The following is a 16,269-nucleotide window of genomic DNA, read 5'->3' as shown; positions in this document are numbered from 1 at the left end:
TCCTTGTATTTTAACCGCAAGCTTTATAAGAGAAGGCGCAGCTTTAAATTTAGTGATGAGTTTAGTGATGATGGAGGACAAAAGCGAGAAGAGCAGGTGTTTTGCGATACAGAATGCAGGGGGAAAAAAGACCTGCAGTGTTGGAGTGTGAGAGTGGTCAGTTAAAACAAAGCTTGGATTTTGATTGCATGATTTTTACTGACTGAACTTGGAGAAACAAGTTCAGTCAGAAACAAGTTCAGATACATGTGCATGGTTTTACAGATATTCTGTGATCTCACCACGTTGAATAGTCAAGGAGGTGTGGAGGCCGTGCGGGGCAGTCTAGAGAGATACTCTTGGAGGAATTGTCCATTGTCTTTAGAACAGGTTTAGTTTTATATACTAACAAACACAAAATCAGTCCTAATCTATTTGCCTTCCTAGAGATAATAGTTAAAAGTGAGATTTCCGAATATTTTTCCTTATCTGTGTTTTTTTGGTGCAGACAGATCACCTGCCTTTATCGTCTACCTGTGACGTGAGGACTTCCTAGATGACAAACAGACTACTGAGTTATCTGTCAACAGCTTTTCTGGATGTGCTGAGTGATCAGGGGAGTGGAAGGACGGGGTGCTTGTATTTTAAACAGTTGTTGGGGAACAGACACATTTTATTTAATGTTTTTTTTTTTTTTGTAGTAGCTGGGAGGCATTTGATCATAAGAAAGAAGGAAAGCCAGAGGATCATTAAATGAGGAAGAGGGATAAAGTCACACTATTGGAGAGGCTCTCTTGTTATCAGACGGAAAAGGAAAGTGGAACAGGCCCTTTAACTCCCTCTGCTATTCAGGCTTTTGTGCTGCAGTTTTCATTGGCAGCAAACCGAAGCTTAGCTCCGAACAGAACGAGATGTGAGGACGAACAAGAGCACAAAACATCAGACACTTTGCCGTGCCCCAGTTGCAAAGTTAAGATCACAAAAAGCAGCGGAAAACTAGAAATGAGTTGTTTAAAGAGTTATTGATTGAGGAAGAGAAGATGTTAATCTGCTTTACAAAAAATGGGCTGTACTAAAGACATAAATGGAGCGTAGCTTCCTCTGCTGGCCCTGTGCCAGAGGAGAGACAACAGAGCTCTGAAACACTCACAGCCCCAGTGAATACTGTTAACCGTGTGTGTGTGTGTGTGTGTGTGTGTGTGGGGGGGGGGGGGGGGGGCTTCCGCCTTTACTGAAGTGTTTACATTAGGGAAATGAACTGTGGCTATCACTCGCCTGGTCATAGAGGTTGATTGAGCATGAACACACACACACACACACACACACACACACACACACACACACACACACACACTGAAAAAGGGCATTAGCTCAATATTGTAAGAGATCGCACCGCCCCCCTCGGTTGTAAAGCAGATCTGCCATTTGGATCGGGCTATTTTCTGGAATGCAAATGGATGTTCTGTCAGCTCTTGCACTACAGCAAAGCTTAGTGGAAAACTGGACGTGGTCGGTCATCGGGGTTTGTAGTTTGCAATTAGAGGACCACCATAATTATTATGCATTAGTGATTACAGCTCTAAACTATGTTAACAGGTTTTTTTTCCCCCTATTTTAATCAGAAATGCATCATAATATTGCCACTATCTGCAACATGGACTCATTTAATTTCCAATTTTATTTTTAATTAATGTGTCAAGATAAACCAAATATTTAGCTCAGCATTGTCCCTTTTGTAAAGGGGAAATGTAAAGGACACAGTCAATATGATGAAGAAGGTGATCTGGACAGAACCAAACCAAACCTTTTCACCTTCGTGTGAACTGATATGTTGCCAGAAACGTTACACTAAATAAGCTATCCCCACAGTGAAACACGGTGGAGGCAGCATCACACTGAGGGGATAGTTTTCTTCAGCATAGACAGAGATGCTGATCAGAGTTAAGATCAGAGTTAATTAGAAAAAGTGAGGAGTTCAATACTGTGAAATACAGTCTGCTAAAGACTGGAGGCTAAGGCAGAGGTTCACCGTTCAGCAGGACAACCATCCTAAACGAACAACAAGAACTAAAATAGAATGGATTAGATCAAAGCATGTGGCCTAGTCAAAGTTCATACCTAAATCCAGTTTACGATCTGTAGCAAGACTTAAAGGTTGATTACATTCTATAAAGATGTAAAAAGCCTCTAATTTTTCCCACAACCTACAATGTAGCTCATTTTTCTGAGTTCCACGCCAGAAAAATCACCTCGGACGTCCCTGTAATCGCAATTCCAACTTCCTTAGTTTAAAGTTTTTAAACCTGCTCTTGATCGCACAATTCTTTCTATCTATAGGCTGATTTCTAAGCTATCCTTCATTTCTAACATTATTGAGAAGGTGGTTTACGATTGATCAGCTGATGGCCTTTTTTGGAGGATCATGATATTTTAGAGGTTTTCCAGTCTGGTTTTAAAAAGTTTACACTGCACCGAATCGGCTCTCTTAAGGGGTTTTAACGCTATTTTTCCTGCTACAGATCCTGGAGACTGTGTGATTCTTTGTTTTTTTTTTTTACTTAAGTGATGCTTTTGATACTGTAGACCATAAAACTTTAGCCTGTGAGGTTATTATTTTTATTTACAGTTTGTTTTATGTTTTTATAGTTTTATCTAATTTATGTCTTTGAGTCTCTGTATTTGTGCGTTCTTTTTTTTAAATTATTTTTACCCTGTTTACTTTATAGCACTTTTGTCCTTGGGAAATTTAAGAGTGCTTTACCAGTAAAATTGGATTGAATTGAACCCACTTCAATCATGAATTCCTGTATGGCTGCAGTGTTAACAGAATTTCTACATTTCTGCAGTGATTAGTGATTTATTGGCACTTCTAATGGTTGGTGTACATCTTTGTTGGGAGCAACTTCATTCTTTATGTTTTCATTATGTTTTTAGGAGGAAATGGAAGACAGATCAAATATAAAACTTACTCTACCAAAGATACACAGCAACACATTGCAAGCTAAATTATGAGTTATAGTTATTTTCTTAACTCTTTAAATGAAATACACCAGCTTCATTTGTTTCGCTTTTGCCGTATTTGCTGTTTTCGTGGATGTGTGGCATCCTGATGTTTTATGGCGTGCCTCATCTTTCCTGCTGACATGTCAGATTTCAAAAGCACCGGTTGTTTTTAAGTTGTGACATTATCCAATCTCAGTTTTCTTGTAAATCTAAACATCCCATTACTCTGGGAAAGCAGGAATGTGATGAGAAGAGCTGTAAGTGTCAGGACGGTCTTCCTGACTCGGTATTCTGAAGAAGCCTGCTGCCTCCTTCATATTTCAGATAAGTCTATTTCGAGGTCATGCATCACTGAACTTTGAGGCACTCGAGGCTGATATAGCAGTTGTCCCGTAGGTTCTCTGAAGATCCTTGCACTCCCTGCTGGAAGAACCTTTTTTTCTTGTTACATTTAAAAAAAATTAGAACAGATGAACATCGGAAGTAGCTGCATCCGTAATGTAGTCTCCATCTCGGTCCTCTCTGTCTCAATCCACATTAGATCGTGGGGACTTGGACTAATTTTAGCATCAGCTGTGCTTTATTGATTGTGTGGTCTGAGTCTGGGCGATTGTGCACATGCGAGATCAATGCTATGGATCTATTCTTTTGTTGCTGCGGCTGTCTTAAACACTCATCCAGCTGAGCCGTTGTGTGAGTCTGGGTGTCCGCTGCTTATTTATTGAAAGCTGCTATTTCCTCCCCCCGTTGGCCATCTGATGGGAACTCATTGACATGTGTGTGTATGTGCGCATTTTGTCATTCGTGGACACAGATGCCAAGTCAAACGACTGGATCTGTATAACCCCAGGTAGTGAGCATTGTTAGCAGTATTGGTTTTTGCTAATAGAAGTTAATTTTGTGTCTTTCATCACGTTTTTTTTATCTTGCCTAGAAGGCACCCAAACTCAGGGGAACTCAAGATCTCTATTATCTGGTGTCTCCACATAACAGACATCTAAGCAAGGAAGCTATTTGAGATTAGATGCTCCTGTCTTGTTGTTTCTTTTGTCCTCCACTTGTTTAATTTCCTCATTTTCTATGCAAGTACCACTCAGTATGGCAACCTGGGCACCCAACACGACTGAAAATGGGTGGAAACAACACATGACTGTGAAGAGGAAGGAAAATGTTAAAGGGCTTTAAATTTCTTTTTTAAATAGTAAAAATGCAAATCTGCATTTCTTTGTAAGTGCCCTTTACTCTGATAATCCTAAATAAAATGCCTTCAGATGTGACAAAAGAGATGGTCTACCTGTGCATTGTTTATAATTTTCTAAATGCAGCAATCCAGGGAAGGCTCCTGAGGTTTGTTAGAGAACATTAGTGAACAAAAGACAGCATGAAAACCATGAAACAAAGCAGGGAGTTCAGGAATAAGTTGACAAGAAGTTAAAAGGAGGGTCATAAAAGTACCTAAGTGTTGAACCTCTCAGCACTGTTCAGGCCAACATCCAGAAATTGAAGGCATATGGCGGAAAACTATCAACATGGCAGTCCTCATATGCTCATAAGCTGAGCAAGAACGGTTTTAATCAGCAGCCAAGAAGCTCTTGGTAACTCTGGAGGAGCTGCAGAGAGTCATAGCACAGGTGACAGAATCTCTCAACAAGACAACAACCATTAATGTGCTCCATGAGACCGAACTTCAAATTATGAGGACATGCAAGAAGAAAACCATTTGAAGTCTCTTGCAACAATCTCTGTGGCGAACACTGCGAAAACGTGGTAGGAGGTGTTCTGGGCAGATGAGACCAAAATAAAACTTGTTGATCTATAGAATGCCATGTGCAGGGTTTAATTCTCCCTGTGCAGGGTTCTCACCAGGTTGTTTTATTTTGGCACAATGGGGGATGGCTCGCAGCGAATGGGGGTGAAGAGGTGCTGGCAAGAACCCTGCAGTGAACCATTGTGGTGGCAGCATCATGCTGTGGCTTTGATTTTCTTCAGCCAATGTCTCTAAAATTATAACAAGAGTTTGATTGGGTTTAAATTAAAACATATTAATGTGTTTAAATGGCCTAGTCAAAGTTCAGGCCTAAATCCAATTGAGAATCTATGACAGGACTTTAAGGGTAGATATTTAGATGTTCTGTATCCCCAAAATGTGCAAATCGCAAGACTTGAAACTGCAATCAGTATCGAGTCTACAGCCTATGGAGGAGTTGATGTTGCAGGCCACACTAGTTGCGTTTCCATCAACGTTTTTTGCTGCACATTTTGAAATGTCGCATTAGAAAGGGTCGATGGAAAAGGCAAAAGTCTAAATAACTCACAAAATTTTGCGGACAAGTTTTTACGCTCGCTTGAGGAGGTTTTTGACTTTTTCAAAAAACATTAAATGTGCCTAAGAGGAGATGGAAACACATTAATTAACAACAGGTATGTGTGGACCGACGAAGAGACGAGCATTTCTAAGTCTCATACATAAAAAAAAAAAAAAAAGTTGATTCATTCATAAAAGCCTCACTCCATTGCTGACCTGTGGTCTGTGCTCGTTAGCAACAATTACTTCCTGTTTATCACAGCCAACTTCAACATATGATGACGTGATGCTGTGTGTCTCCTGGTAATTTGTTATAAACCAGTAAGTTGAAACACGTCTGATGCGTATTTTCTTTTTTGCGATATTTTTGCTCAAAATTCGCATTAGAATTGGATGGAAACACAACTACTTTTGATGTCTTTGTATATTAAAGAAATGTAAACCATGTATATTGTTCCTTCAGTTTTACTTTGTGTTGGTTTCTCACATAGAATCCAAATAACACTTTGAGGTTTGTCCTTGTGACAAAATGGGAAAAAATCGCAGTGGTATGAACACTTTTGTATAGTGTACTACTAGAAACAACTCTTAATATATTCAGTTATTCACCTCTCTTTATTGTAATATCATTATTCCACGTAATGAGTTCAGTATAAACATGACAATAAATTAATGCTGTCTTAAATGTACTGATGCAGCCCTTTCTTGCGCTCCGCCACCTCTCACACGGACACCACCATAACACACACGGACCCGCTATATCCTGCTGCAGTCAAGTCTTTTGCACAAAGCCGGTGTGCAGCTCCTTTGCCGTATCCACTTTATGCTTATAATTGGCTTAAACAGCACTTTTAGATCCATTAACCTCTGCGTCAAGGTCACATTCAGGAATAAACGAAACTCATCTGTCAGCGCGCCGCTTTCAGAGTCCCTGTCTTTATAGTAAGGTTGGCCCAGGTTCTTATGCGGCTGCTGAATCGCACTATTCAAATGTATTTAAACCCCTGCTGGAGGAATCTCTCTGCTGAAATGTCTGTGCCGAAAGGGGGGGGGGGGCGTAAAAATGCCCCCAGTGTGTGTGTCTGCAGCACCATAAAGACTTGTGGTGAAGGGATTAAGTGTGTGTGTCAGTGGTGGGTGTGGTACTTTATGCATGCTTGAGAGGAACCATGTGTGAACTGAAGATAGTACTGTTGATTTTTCTTCTTTTTTTTTTTTTTTTGCTGCATATGTAGAGAATTTACAGAAGTTCCTGTGTGGATGTTTTTGTGATTCAGTCCCATCCTACGGCAGCTGTTGGGGATTTCTCCTGCTCTCTCTGGGCTTCTCTACTGTATCAGTGTGTTTGTGTGTTGCTCTTGTAGTATGTTTGTCTGGAAATAGAGGTTTATTTGCACCCACTAGAGACGTTAAAATGCAATGCTTCAGTAAATGGTAACTTATGACTTTTCTTCTCATCCATCCTCTCAACTATACCTCTACTGTATCTCCTAAAGCTACGGATGCAGTCCAGGAGACCTTCTCCTCAGCGTAAAGTAAATTCGGAACAATAACATTTCTGATATTTTTTTGCCTGAGCTACTCTGCAGCACTGACGTAGCAGCCTGTGATTATTGGGTGTTTTTTTTTTTAACTGCAATAAATCAGCTTTCTCTTATCTGCACGGCTTTCTTCCGTTGTTCTGTCAGGCAAATCAAAATCATCCTAAACTTGAATGTTCAGACGTCATTTGTCACGAGTTCAAAGCCGTTCCTCGGCAGGGGCCGCTTTCTTTCGCTCTCATCTTATCAGGGATTATTTTACAGCTGGGATGTCAGGGAAAAAGTAATTAACTTCAGTGAACTACCTGTCAGGGAGAGGGAACCCGACAGAACCCAAAGTCCTGATGAGAGGAGTTAACAACAATGGCTGTGAAAATGACTGGAGTCTTTCTTCGTAGACTAAGATGGAGGTTTTTCTCTTGAGGATCCACTTCGTCTGATCTTAAATGAGCAGGCAGGAGTAATGGTAATGTTTTGATGTATTTCTGATTTCTCCTTAGTTTCATCATTTAAAGATAAGTGAAAGTGTTCCTTTTATGTGGGTTAGTTGAACTCACTCCAACCCTCCTCTCTGCTCTTGCAGTGAATCAAAGTAAATAATCTTAAAGCAAGTTTTTGCTCTCACACTCTGTGGTGTACTTAAGTTGAGAAGCACTGATCGAAGATTTAGAGGCCACTTTCTGATCACTGATTTTTAATCCCTTGGAGAAAGAAGCTAAATTTTGAAATTCAATAATTTATTGTAACCACTCAGGGCCCTTTTTGAAGCGGTGTCAGTGTTAGAGAGCAGTTGCGTTACACAGCTCTGCAGTTAAACAGGATGTCGCTAATTGCATTACTACTATTTTAAAACAAAATCTAAATACTAGGGGAGTTCCAAACTGTCTTTAACATCTTATTAGCATGATTAGCATAGGAAGCTTAGATAGCATTACTAACGGCCAACCCTGCCTTTGTTGCTGGTACAGTAAATAGATCCTTTCTGTAACAGAAACTTCCAAAACACTCCCAATATTTTCTAATCCATCGTAAACCATGACAGATGTAGTCGGTACAAAAGTATTAAACAGAGCAACTTTGTTGTTTCAGTATATTTACTACTTTATTACACTGCATTCTAAAGGCTTTACTGAATGCAAGCATGGTCGTTTTTGCTAGTTGGTCAGAAAATTGTAAATTCTGTCAATTACATAAAGGCCCTACTCCAGACAAGAGCAAGCACTTTCTGTGAAGCAAATTATTTAACAATCACGTGTTGGAACTATGCAAAACTGTAAATTCAAATACTGTAAATTTGAATAACATTCTGTTCTTCTATTCAGTTTGCTGCAAATCCAACTTGTATTTACACCCCCTATATCAATTTTCCTAAAAGGTATAAATTTGCATTGCTGTTCTACAAATAAATTTGTCAAACGGGCATTTGTGTAACGTGGAGCCCATGCCTCTTGGCACCTGTTTGATTTGTATAACGTAGCTCTGGCGCTAGAACTGAAAAGCTGTTTCTGCTTTTCGCATCCCCAGAGTAAAGGCCCAGGCATCATTAGTGCCACTAAAATGCTGTAAGTGCCATGTGTGAAACTCCAGAGGTAGTTTCTCACTTTGGGTCAAGTGATGCAACAAAAACAATAAAACAGTGGGCATTACTATTGATCGAAAAAACATTTTTGAGTCATGGATTTCAAGATCTAGTTACAAGTCCACATGACTGTTTAACTGTGGATGAATGTTTTTGTTTTTTAGTAGCTAGAGAGACTACTCATTATCTTTGGTCTATGTTTGCTACGATTCTAAGGCAGAAAGACATTAACACTTGAACTGTTTTCTGGAGTTAGGGGATGCTAATAAAAGCACCCAAACCTTTAACTTTTCTTTCATTTGAGCTAGGATGATTAAAAGTAAGAAGTTTGGTACTGAAATAAATAATTTTAAGGATTTTGGGCGGTACGTTATACCCGCTAAGGCATTTTCCCACATGATCACCACAGATTTCAGGAGAAAATTGCAGAGTATGGGCCAGACGTTTCCCACAGCTGCTGTTCACACATATATTTGACAGTGGGGGATTTTCTACTTGGGATAAATTCTCACAGCACGACCACAAAGAACAGGGTGCTTGGAAGCCGCTCTTTTTGGCTACGTTAGGCAGGACATAATTGAATGATCCCGTTATGAAAGATAATACAACATTGCATGTCCGGAATGAAAAAAGAGGCTCTTTGTTGATTGTTTTGTTGTTGATATCAGCTCCACTTGTAATTAAATGTATCTACAATAATGATGAATTGGTTAAAGGGTTCACACAAGTCAGCAGATACCAGTCGGCAGCCCCCCCACAACCCCCTTTCATCTGCAGCGAATGCTTTCAAAGATTTACTGCGTACTTGTGTCCTTAAGATGTTCGGAGAAAATACTGCATATATTTGCATATTCCAGTTATGCCAGCAAGCAAAATGCGTATAAAGGAGTAAGTTGGTATACTGTTTGGTGCAAATTTTCAAATAAGCTCTAAAATATCAAGCTACTACACTTCCACAATTACATTTGTCACCATGCCATTAATTTCCTCATTCTTTGTTTTTTCAATTTCTGCTTCTTTTTGTCTTTCCTATCTTTTAGGATTCGTCCTCAGATGGCCAAAGAGAAGATCGAGGGGTGCCACGTGTGCACACTGGTCACACCCGGAGAACCGCAGGTCCTCCTGGGGAAGGACAAGGCCTTTACATACGACTTTGTGTTTGACATAGACTCGGAGCAGCAGCACATCTACCAGACCTGCGTGTACAAGCTCATCGAGGGCTGCTTCGAGGGCTACAATGCAACTGTGTTTGCTTATGGACAGGTGTGACCACAAGGCATTTGTAGATTTTTAGAGTTAATTATATTTCAGTCACTATATATCCACACATCATTGCATGTGACAGAAACATGTTTCAGTAACTGCCGCGGGGACATCAAGCGTAACAAGGCATGGTGGCCTAGAAAACATCAGGTCTGCTTTTTGACTGAAAGGAAAGAAACAAAAACTAGCAGATTTCACAAGTGATGCACCGTTGACAGTTTTGTGGCATATTCTTGTTTTTTGTAAAGCTGTCATCTACCGTTATCAATTTTAGTCAGTTCTGACTTCTCTTTGAGAGCTAAAAGAAGATGTAAGATCGGTTTTCAAAATGTTTTGTCTAGGCTTCCTCGTGTCAGTGGTCATTAAACAAAGACAAACTGATCACATAGTTGGTGACAGAAACTGTCTTTATTAGTAAACATTTATTAGTACTTGGTTAGGAATACAACAGCATTCTAAATGTAAAAACTGAGATTTCTGAAAGGCTGTCAATTATTTTTCAAATCCAGCTTGTTCCATGACAGACAGGGGTTGAAAGCTTAAAAGGATAAAAGAGCTTTGCTGTTATCTTCTGAAACTCGCTCACGCTGCCTGAATGAACTAAAATCATGGCAAAGACAGATAATCCTCGTTTGTGACCGCTGCTTAGACAACAAAACTTGGATTAGACACTACAGCGGCAAAGCAGAAAAGTAAAACAGTCTTAAACTGTACACATACTCATATAAATATAAGCTACAGTATATAGGTGTCTATAACTGTTGTCTATATATCAGAAAAATATTGAATAGAATACAATACAAATGCCTTCATTGTCCCACAATGGCAGAAATCCCAGAGACAGAAGACATCAGAGTTGCACACTAGCTCATATGAATAAAAAAGCCAAAGTTAAGTCCTAAAGTAGAAGAGAATGAATTTATCAGAAAGGGGAAATATTATGCAAGTATTAATTGATAATATGCCATTTTCAGATGAAATGCACACATGAAACATGAAACAATGCATAAATGCGTTGTTTCCTCCTAAACTGCATCACTCGTCTCTGTTCCTTATCTTTTAAATCCATCCATCTTTGAGTCTTCTTCCTTCAGTAATAACTTCTACACCGAAGTCTGTTATAGTCTAACGGGTAGAGCTAAGTTTGCTGATCGGTAAGAGAATAGGTTTTTAGGTTGACACCACCAGTCAGGGCCGTTCAAACTAAAAATTTGCCAAATAGCGACACCAGTTGATTACTTGGTGCATCCATAGATATCACCAATGAATTAAAAGAAATTTAATAAGCTGATATAGTCTGTTCATTAGGGCTGAGCAATATATCGAGATTTAACAAATACTGAGATTTCTTGAAAAGAGATATAAGATGAGACTATATTGTTTATATTAAGATTGTCTTTGTTGTGTTATAATTATACAGTTCTGTATTCCAGGAGGTTATTTTTCAGCTGTTTCTCATATTTATCTACAGCTTGCTGAAAAATATGCCTGTGGGACATTTGGGATAAAGCTTTGATTCAGAGATGCCTTTTCATAATTACTTTATGAAAAGAAAAATATATGAAGACATCAGCATTCAGCCTAAATAAATATTGAGATATTATTTTTGGAACATATCTGCCAGCTCTACTGTTCATAGGGGGATGTGAAAACTGATTTAAGTGTTGTAATTGAAAGGATATTGTCATTTTGATTAATAAAAATGTCTTCCAGACGGGCTCAGGGAAGACGTACACCATGGGGACGGGTTTCGATGTGAATCTGAGTCTGCAGGAGCAGGGCATCATCCCGCGGGCTGTTCACCATCTGTTTGAGGGCATCCAGAGCAGGAGGGAGCGAGCCCAGGAGACCGGCATCCAGCCGCCCGAGTTTAAAGTCAGCGCACAGTTTTTGGAGGTAGGACGCATAAAAAAAATCCAGTATTTTAGCAGTGCTATATCAATAATTGTTTTTGTGAGGGTGCTGGATGTTGGTCAATATTAACGCTAACCAGACGGGACAACATAAAGGGAGCGACAGGATCAGCCTCCTCTTCCACAAACAGGAAGTGACAGTCTGAAGACAGATGGGCTGAAATGTCTGCGTGTGCTTTGTGGGACCTGATTAATGTTTGCCATTACCTCTGACATTATTCCTCATCACCGAGGAGCAGAAGATGGATAAGAGCGAGGAATCAGAGGGAGGGCGGGATGCTTGTGAAGGAGAAATTAGATATATGGCTACTAATCATTTCCTCAGGGGATTTCTGGATGGTAAATGTTCGGGGCACATTAGGGAGGGTTGTACGTTGTATGAGCGCGTGTGAGATCTGGTTGCTCTAATGATCAGCTTGGAATATAAGTTCTAATAAAAGAGGAAAATAATCATCCGCTCCAGACTTCTTCCGTTTCTTTCTTTTTCTAACTCTATGCTGTTCCTCGCTATTGGTGTGTTTTCTTTATGTTTTTGGGTCATAAGGTTATCTGTGTTGATGGTAAACAGATGGATGTGTGTGTGCTTTCAGTTGACCTCTTTGACCTTTGGCTTGGCTCCTTTCAGAGAGGTCATTATTTTGAACCTTGTTCCTGCAAATTACCAGTTTTTTTTTTTTAACGAGAGACATCTGGTTTATACAGGGTCCCAATATATGGTATTCTGGAAAAGTATAGAATTGGTTTTAATATTTTCCAGGTGGGGATAAATCTGCAAAAGAAAGTGGCATGGAAAGATTTTTTTCCTTACGTTTTCTAAAGGATTAATTAATTTTTGTTTTTACAGTGTTTTTACATTGAGTTACGTTTAATTCACATTCTATCTTTAGTTTGCCATATGACGCTTTGATTTTTAACCTACTACCCTGCAGTGATGTTTTTAATCTGGAAAACAGCCACTTTTGTGATTTTAAAAATGTGTAGAAAGTCCCAAACTCAGTGTTAACAGAAACGATCCACTTTTTCAATGAATCTTGCATAATGACTGTTTAACATGTGGATTTGTGTGACTTCACTGTAGTTGTACAACGAGGAGATCCTGGACTTGTTTGATGGAGCCAGGGATCCCGACAATCGCAGCCGGAAGTCCAACATTAGAATCCACGAGGACGCCAACGGCAGCATCTACACCACGGGGGTCACTTCCAGACTGGTGCAGTCAGAGGAGGAGGTGGGACCTTGTTTATATGAGAGTGTTATGTGGGTGGTCTCTTTAGAGTCACACAAAAGCTTACCCACCTTTTTTGCCCTTTTTCTTTCTCTTTTACCCTTTACTTAAACTTCTGCTCAGTGCTGCCAAACTAACACAGTTCGCTTTTTTTTTTCTCTCCCACAAATGACTTAATTTGTAAAGCTGTTTATATAAAAGTTCCTGTATTGGATTTTCTTGTTAGGAAAACATTCTTCTGACTCTATCCTATTAAGATGCACCAATCAGAATTTTGTGGTTGATTTCCAACGTGCTATCAGAGCTTTGACCTTCTAAGACAAATTTTGTTCAGTTTTCATTTAGTTTTAGGTGACTCTTGTATAAGAAAATATGATTATCAGAATTCATAGTATTGTTTGCTAGTCTTCCTGCCACAAGCGGTCATTATTAGCTGTATCAGTCACATAATGTGTGAGAAATAAGCTTCTTTCAAATATCATAAAGCAATGGAAAAATCATTATATGGTTCACATTTTAAACTGGCTTTAGCATTTATATATCAGCAGATTGCATGGTTAGCTTGGTTACAATTATTAAAACTCCAGTTTACAGACGGCTGCCATCTCTCCTCAAATCAGTCATGATTAAACAGAGCAACCTTGCTGTACTCTGGTTTAGAATAGCATCTTACATCTCCGTACTTCCTGACTTTATTGTTAAACACCTCAGTGACATGAAATATGGCTAAATTTGAGTCCTCTTTCTTCACTTCCACACCAAGGAGTATTGGAAAAAGATCACATTTTTCAGTTTTCAATGGGTCGCTGTTAGGCTGGTCAACCTGAAATTGTCTATTTGTATAATAGACAATTTATAACAGCAAAGTGTAAATAAAAGTAACCTACAACAGAAAACATTTCACACAAATTCAGTGCAGGGCACAAAATCATGACTTCATGCTTCAGTTGAAAACAATAAGTAAGAATCCTTTATATACATTTAATGTGCCAGTACAGCAATCAGTGACTATGTGGGGAAAATACTTCATATTTGTCACTTAACGTGGAATATTTGGTAAACTGGGTGACAAAGAAGAGGCATCTGGTGATTTTGCTGAAAGTTCACGAGAATCGATTCACCATGGCAAGATTTCCTGATTCATTATCACTATTTCAATCATTATCCAGAGCGTTAAAAAGAACAGAAAGAAGAATTATGGCTTAATTTTTATTAGCTCATCAGTGGTTTAATAGACCTATATATATATATATATATATATATATATATATATATATATATATATATATATATATATATATATATATATATATATATACTTTTTTTTTTTTTCTAATGCAAAAAAATTGGTGCGAAATATAATCTGTTTGAGGTGGCTTGGTCCAGCTTAGGTGGCTTTGGCATCTGGTTAGGATGCCTCCTGGATGGATGGAAGGAATATATTTGAAGACTCCTGATGGCAAATCCTTTTAGTGAGAGAAGACTTAATCCTTCAAGGTCTAAGGCATTTTTGGGGCAAATTTCCACCTGAACATTTTGTTATAACACCATCTTAAAAGTTTCAGTCAAGTGGTATACAACCTTTTTTCCTGGATGAGCTGAATTTTCATGTTATAAAAACTTTGGAGTGCTCATAAGAATATCATAAAAGATATAGAACCAGAAATACAAAGAAAACTTTTTGGCAGAGTTTATCCTTACAAAGTTTTATTGATGAACACACATCAAACACCAATGAAGAAGCTGAAAAAACAGCTGAAATATGATCTACATGGTCTACTTGAACAATGTCCAATTTATTTTCATTTGTAGCATATCTACAAATATGTTAATAGTACAAAAGAAAAATAAGCAAAGGCACTCGTTTTTATGCAAGTCTTTACCTAATGCTGATGTAGTCAAAAAATTGTTCCTATCAGCTATCAGGCACAGGGGGACATCACAAAAATGCTTTTCCAGGGTGTGGACTGCTGCTTGTTGTGCTTGGTCAAACAGAGCACACACTTCCTCCTCCCATAGGATGCACGCTTGCTGGGATCATCCTGTGGCGTACAGGGCAAATGTTCGCCCGATGCTTTGGGCATATCTTTGGCACATCACTATTACAAATGAGGTGGGGGGAAAGTTATCGTGTGCAACTTGCAGTAATTCACATATAGCAACTTCACAAATTCATACAATATCTTACACAGGCCAGTCAAACTAACTAAAAAATATTGATCCAAAGAAAAACTACTACTAGAAATTTGAGTTTTACATGGTCTATCCACATAACATTGTATTTATGTGCTTGATGCTTGGATAAACTCTGTCAGAGGGAAACCAAACCTTCTCTAACAGATAAAAATGAAACACAAGAGCATAATGTGTCACTGTTTTATGCAGATTTACAGTGAATTTATAAATTTTACTTTATTTATTGTATATAACAATTACAATTATTACAAATACTTACTCTTCAACTGGATCTAGACGCACAAGGTAATCCAGCTGCTCATCTCTCTAGAACCGGTGTGTTTTCTTTCATTGGGCTCTTATTTTCACCCGCTCATCACACGAGTTAGGGAGAGCAAACAAATATGTCACATGTGGTATCAGCGGAAAGGCTAAACTATCACGTTTCAGATGAAAAAACAGTATGTTGATAGGTCTTATGGATCAAAATATACACGCAAAATTGTACAGCATATACTGTGAGGTTGTAAATGACCTCATAGACCTTGAAGGGTTAAAACAGAAAAAACAGGTTGGGGGAAGTGAACGTGGCGACGAAGGAGTCAGGAGAACAGATGGAGGCAGGATGATTAAAAAGCTAGGAGAGATGATAAAGTTGGTTGACAGACATTCAAATGAGCAGAAATGTGTTTGAGCTGTGAGTCAGCTATATATAAAGTTATTTTTCTAAATCATAAAATATATTTGGAAGGTTTGGAATACCTTTTGGCAATGAAAAGCAAGAGTTTAACATTGGATTTTATTCTTACAAATGAGTCTGCTTTAATAACGTATTTTTCTTCTAATATTAAATTAAAAGACTCCAAATGTCTTGTGTGTTTTGTCCGTTCTGCAGCTGCTGCAGTGCCTGAAGCTCGGAGCTCTTTCCCGTACTACAGCCAGCACACAGATGAACGCACAAAGCTCCCGCTCACACGCCATCTTCACCATCTATCTCTGTCAGATGAGGGTCTTCCAGCAGCAGCAAATGGTGAGACTGGAGGTCCGAAGTAGAGATGTAGAGAGCAATAAAGATGAAAGGGAGAAGGACAATGCTTGAGTTTGTTTTATCAGTTTCCCTAAATGAGACTGGGAAGCCTGAGAAGACAAAGAGAGCATGGTTTATTAAAGCATGTTTTTATATAAACTGAATAAAACATAATTCTAAGCAGCATGTCTGCTGGTGAAATAGTTACGAGTTTTATAGTAAGATGATTTAACCCATGGCTTGCCTCTGATCGTGCCGT

General features: G+C 38.8%; 1 protein-coding gene across 5 annotated transcripts in view; it reads left to right on the top strand.

Annotated features, from left to right (window-relative positions):
- kif21b (kinesin family member 21B) overlaps window positions 1–16,269 on the top strand; it is a 95,142-nt gene that overhangs the window by 21,311 nt on the left and 57,562 nt on the right. For all 5 annotated transcript variants that reach the window (XM_012870520.3, XM_036124666.1, XM_012870521.3 and 2 more), the window contains exons 2-5: window positions 9,448–9,670; window positions 11,384–11,566; window positions 12,662–12,811; window positions 15,879–16,013. In XM_012870520.3, the coding sequence (XP_012725974.2) occupies window positions 9,448–9,670; window positions 11,384–11,566; window positions 12,662–12,811; window positions 15,879–16,013 (691 nt within the window). The remainder of the gene's footprint in view (window positions 1–9,447; window positions 9,671–11,383; window positions 11,567–12,661; window positions 12,812–15,878; window positions 16,014–16,269) is intronic.

This window comes from Fundulus heteroclitus, chromosome 20 (assembly GCF_011125445.2).
Source record: "Fundulus heteroclitus isolate FHET01 chromosome 20, MU-UCD_Fhet_4.1, whole genome shotgun sequence".
NCBI lineage: Eukaryota > Metazoa > Chordata > Actinopteri > Cyprinodontiformes > Fundulidae > Fundulus > Fundulus heteroclitus.
Note: the sequence above shows the minus strand (reverse complement) of the source record. Positions and strands in the feature narration are given on the sequence as shown.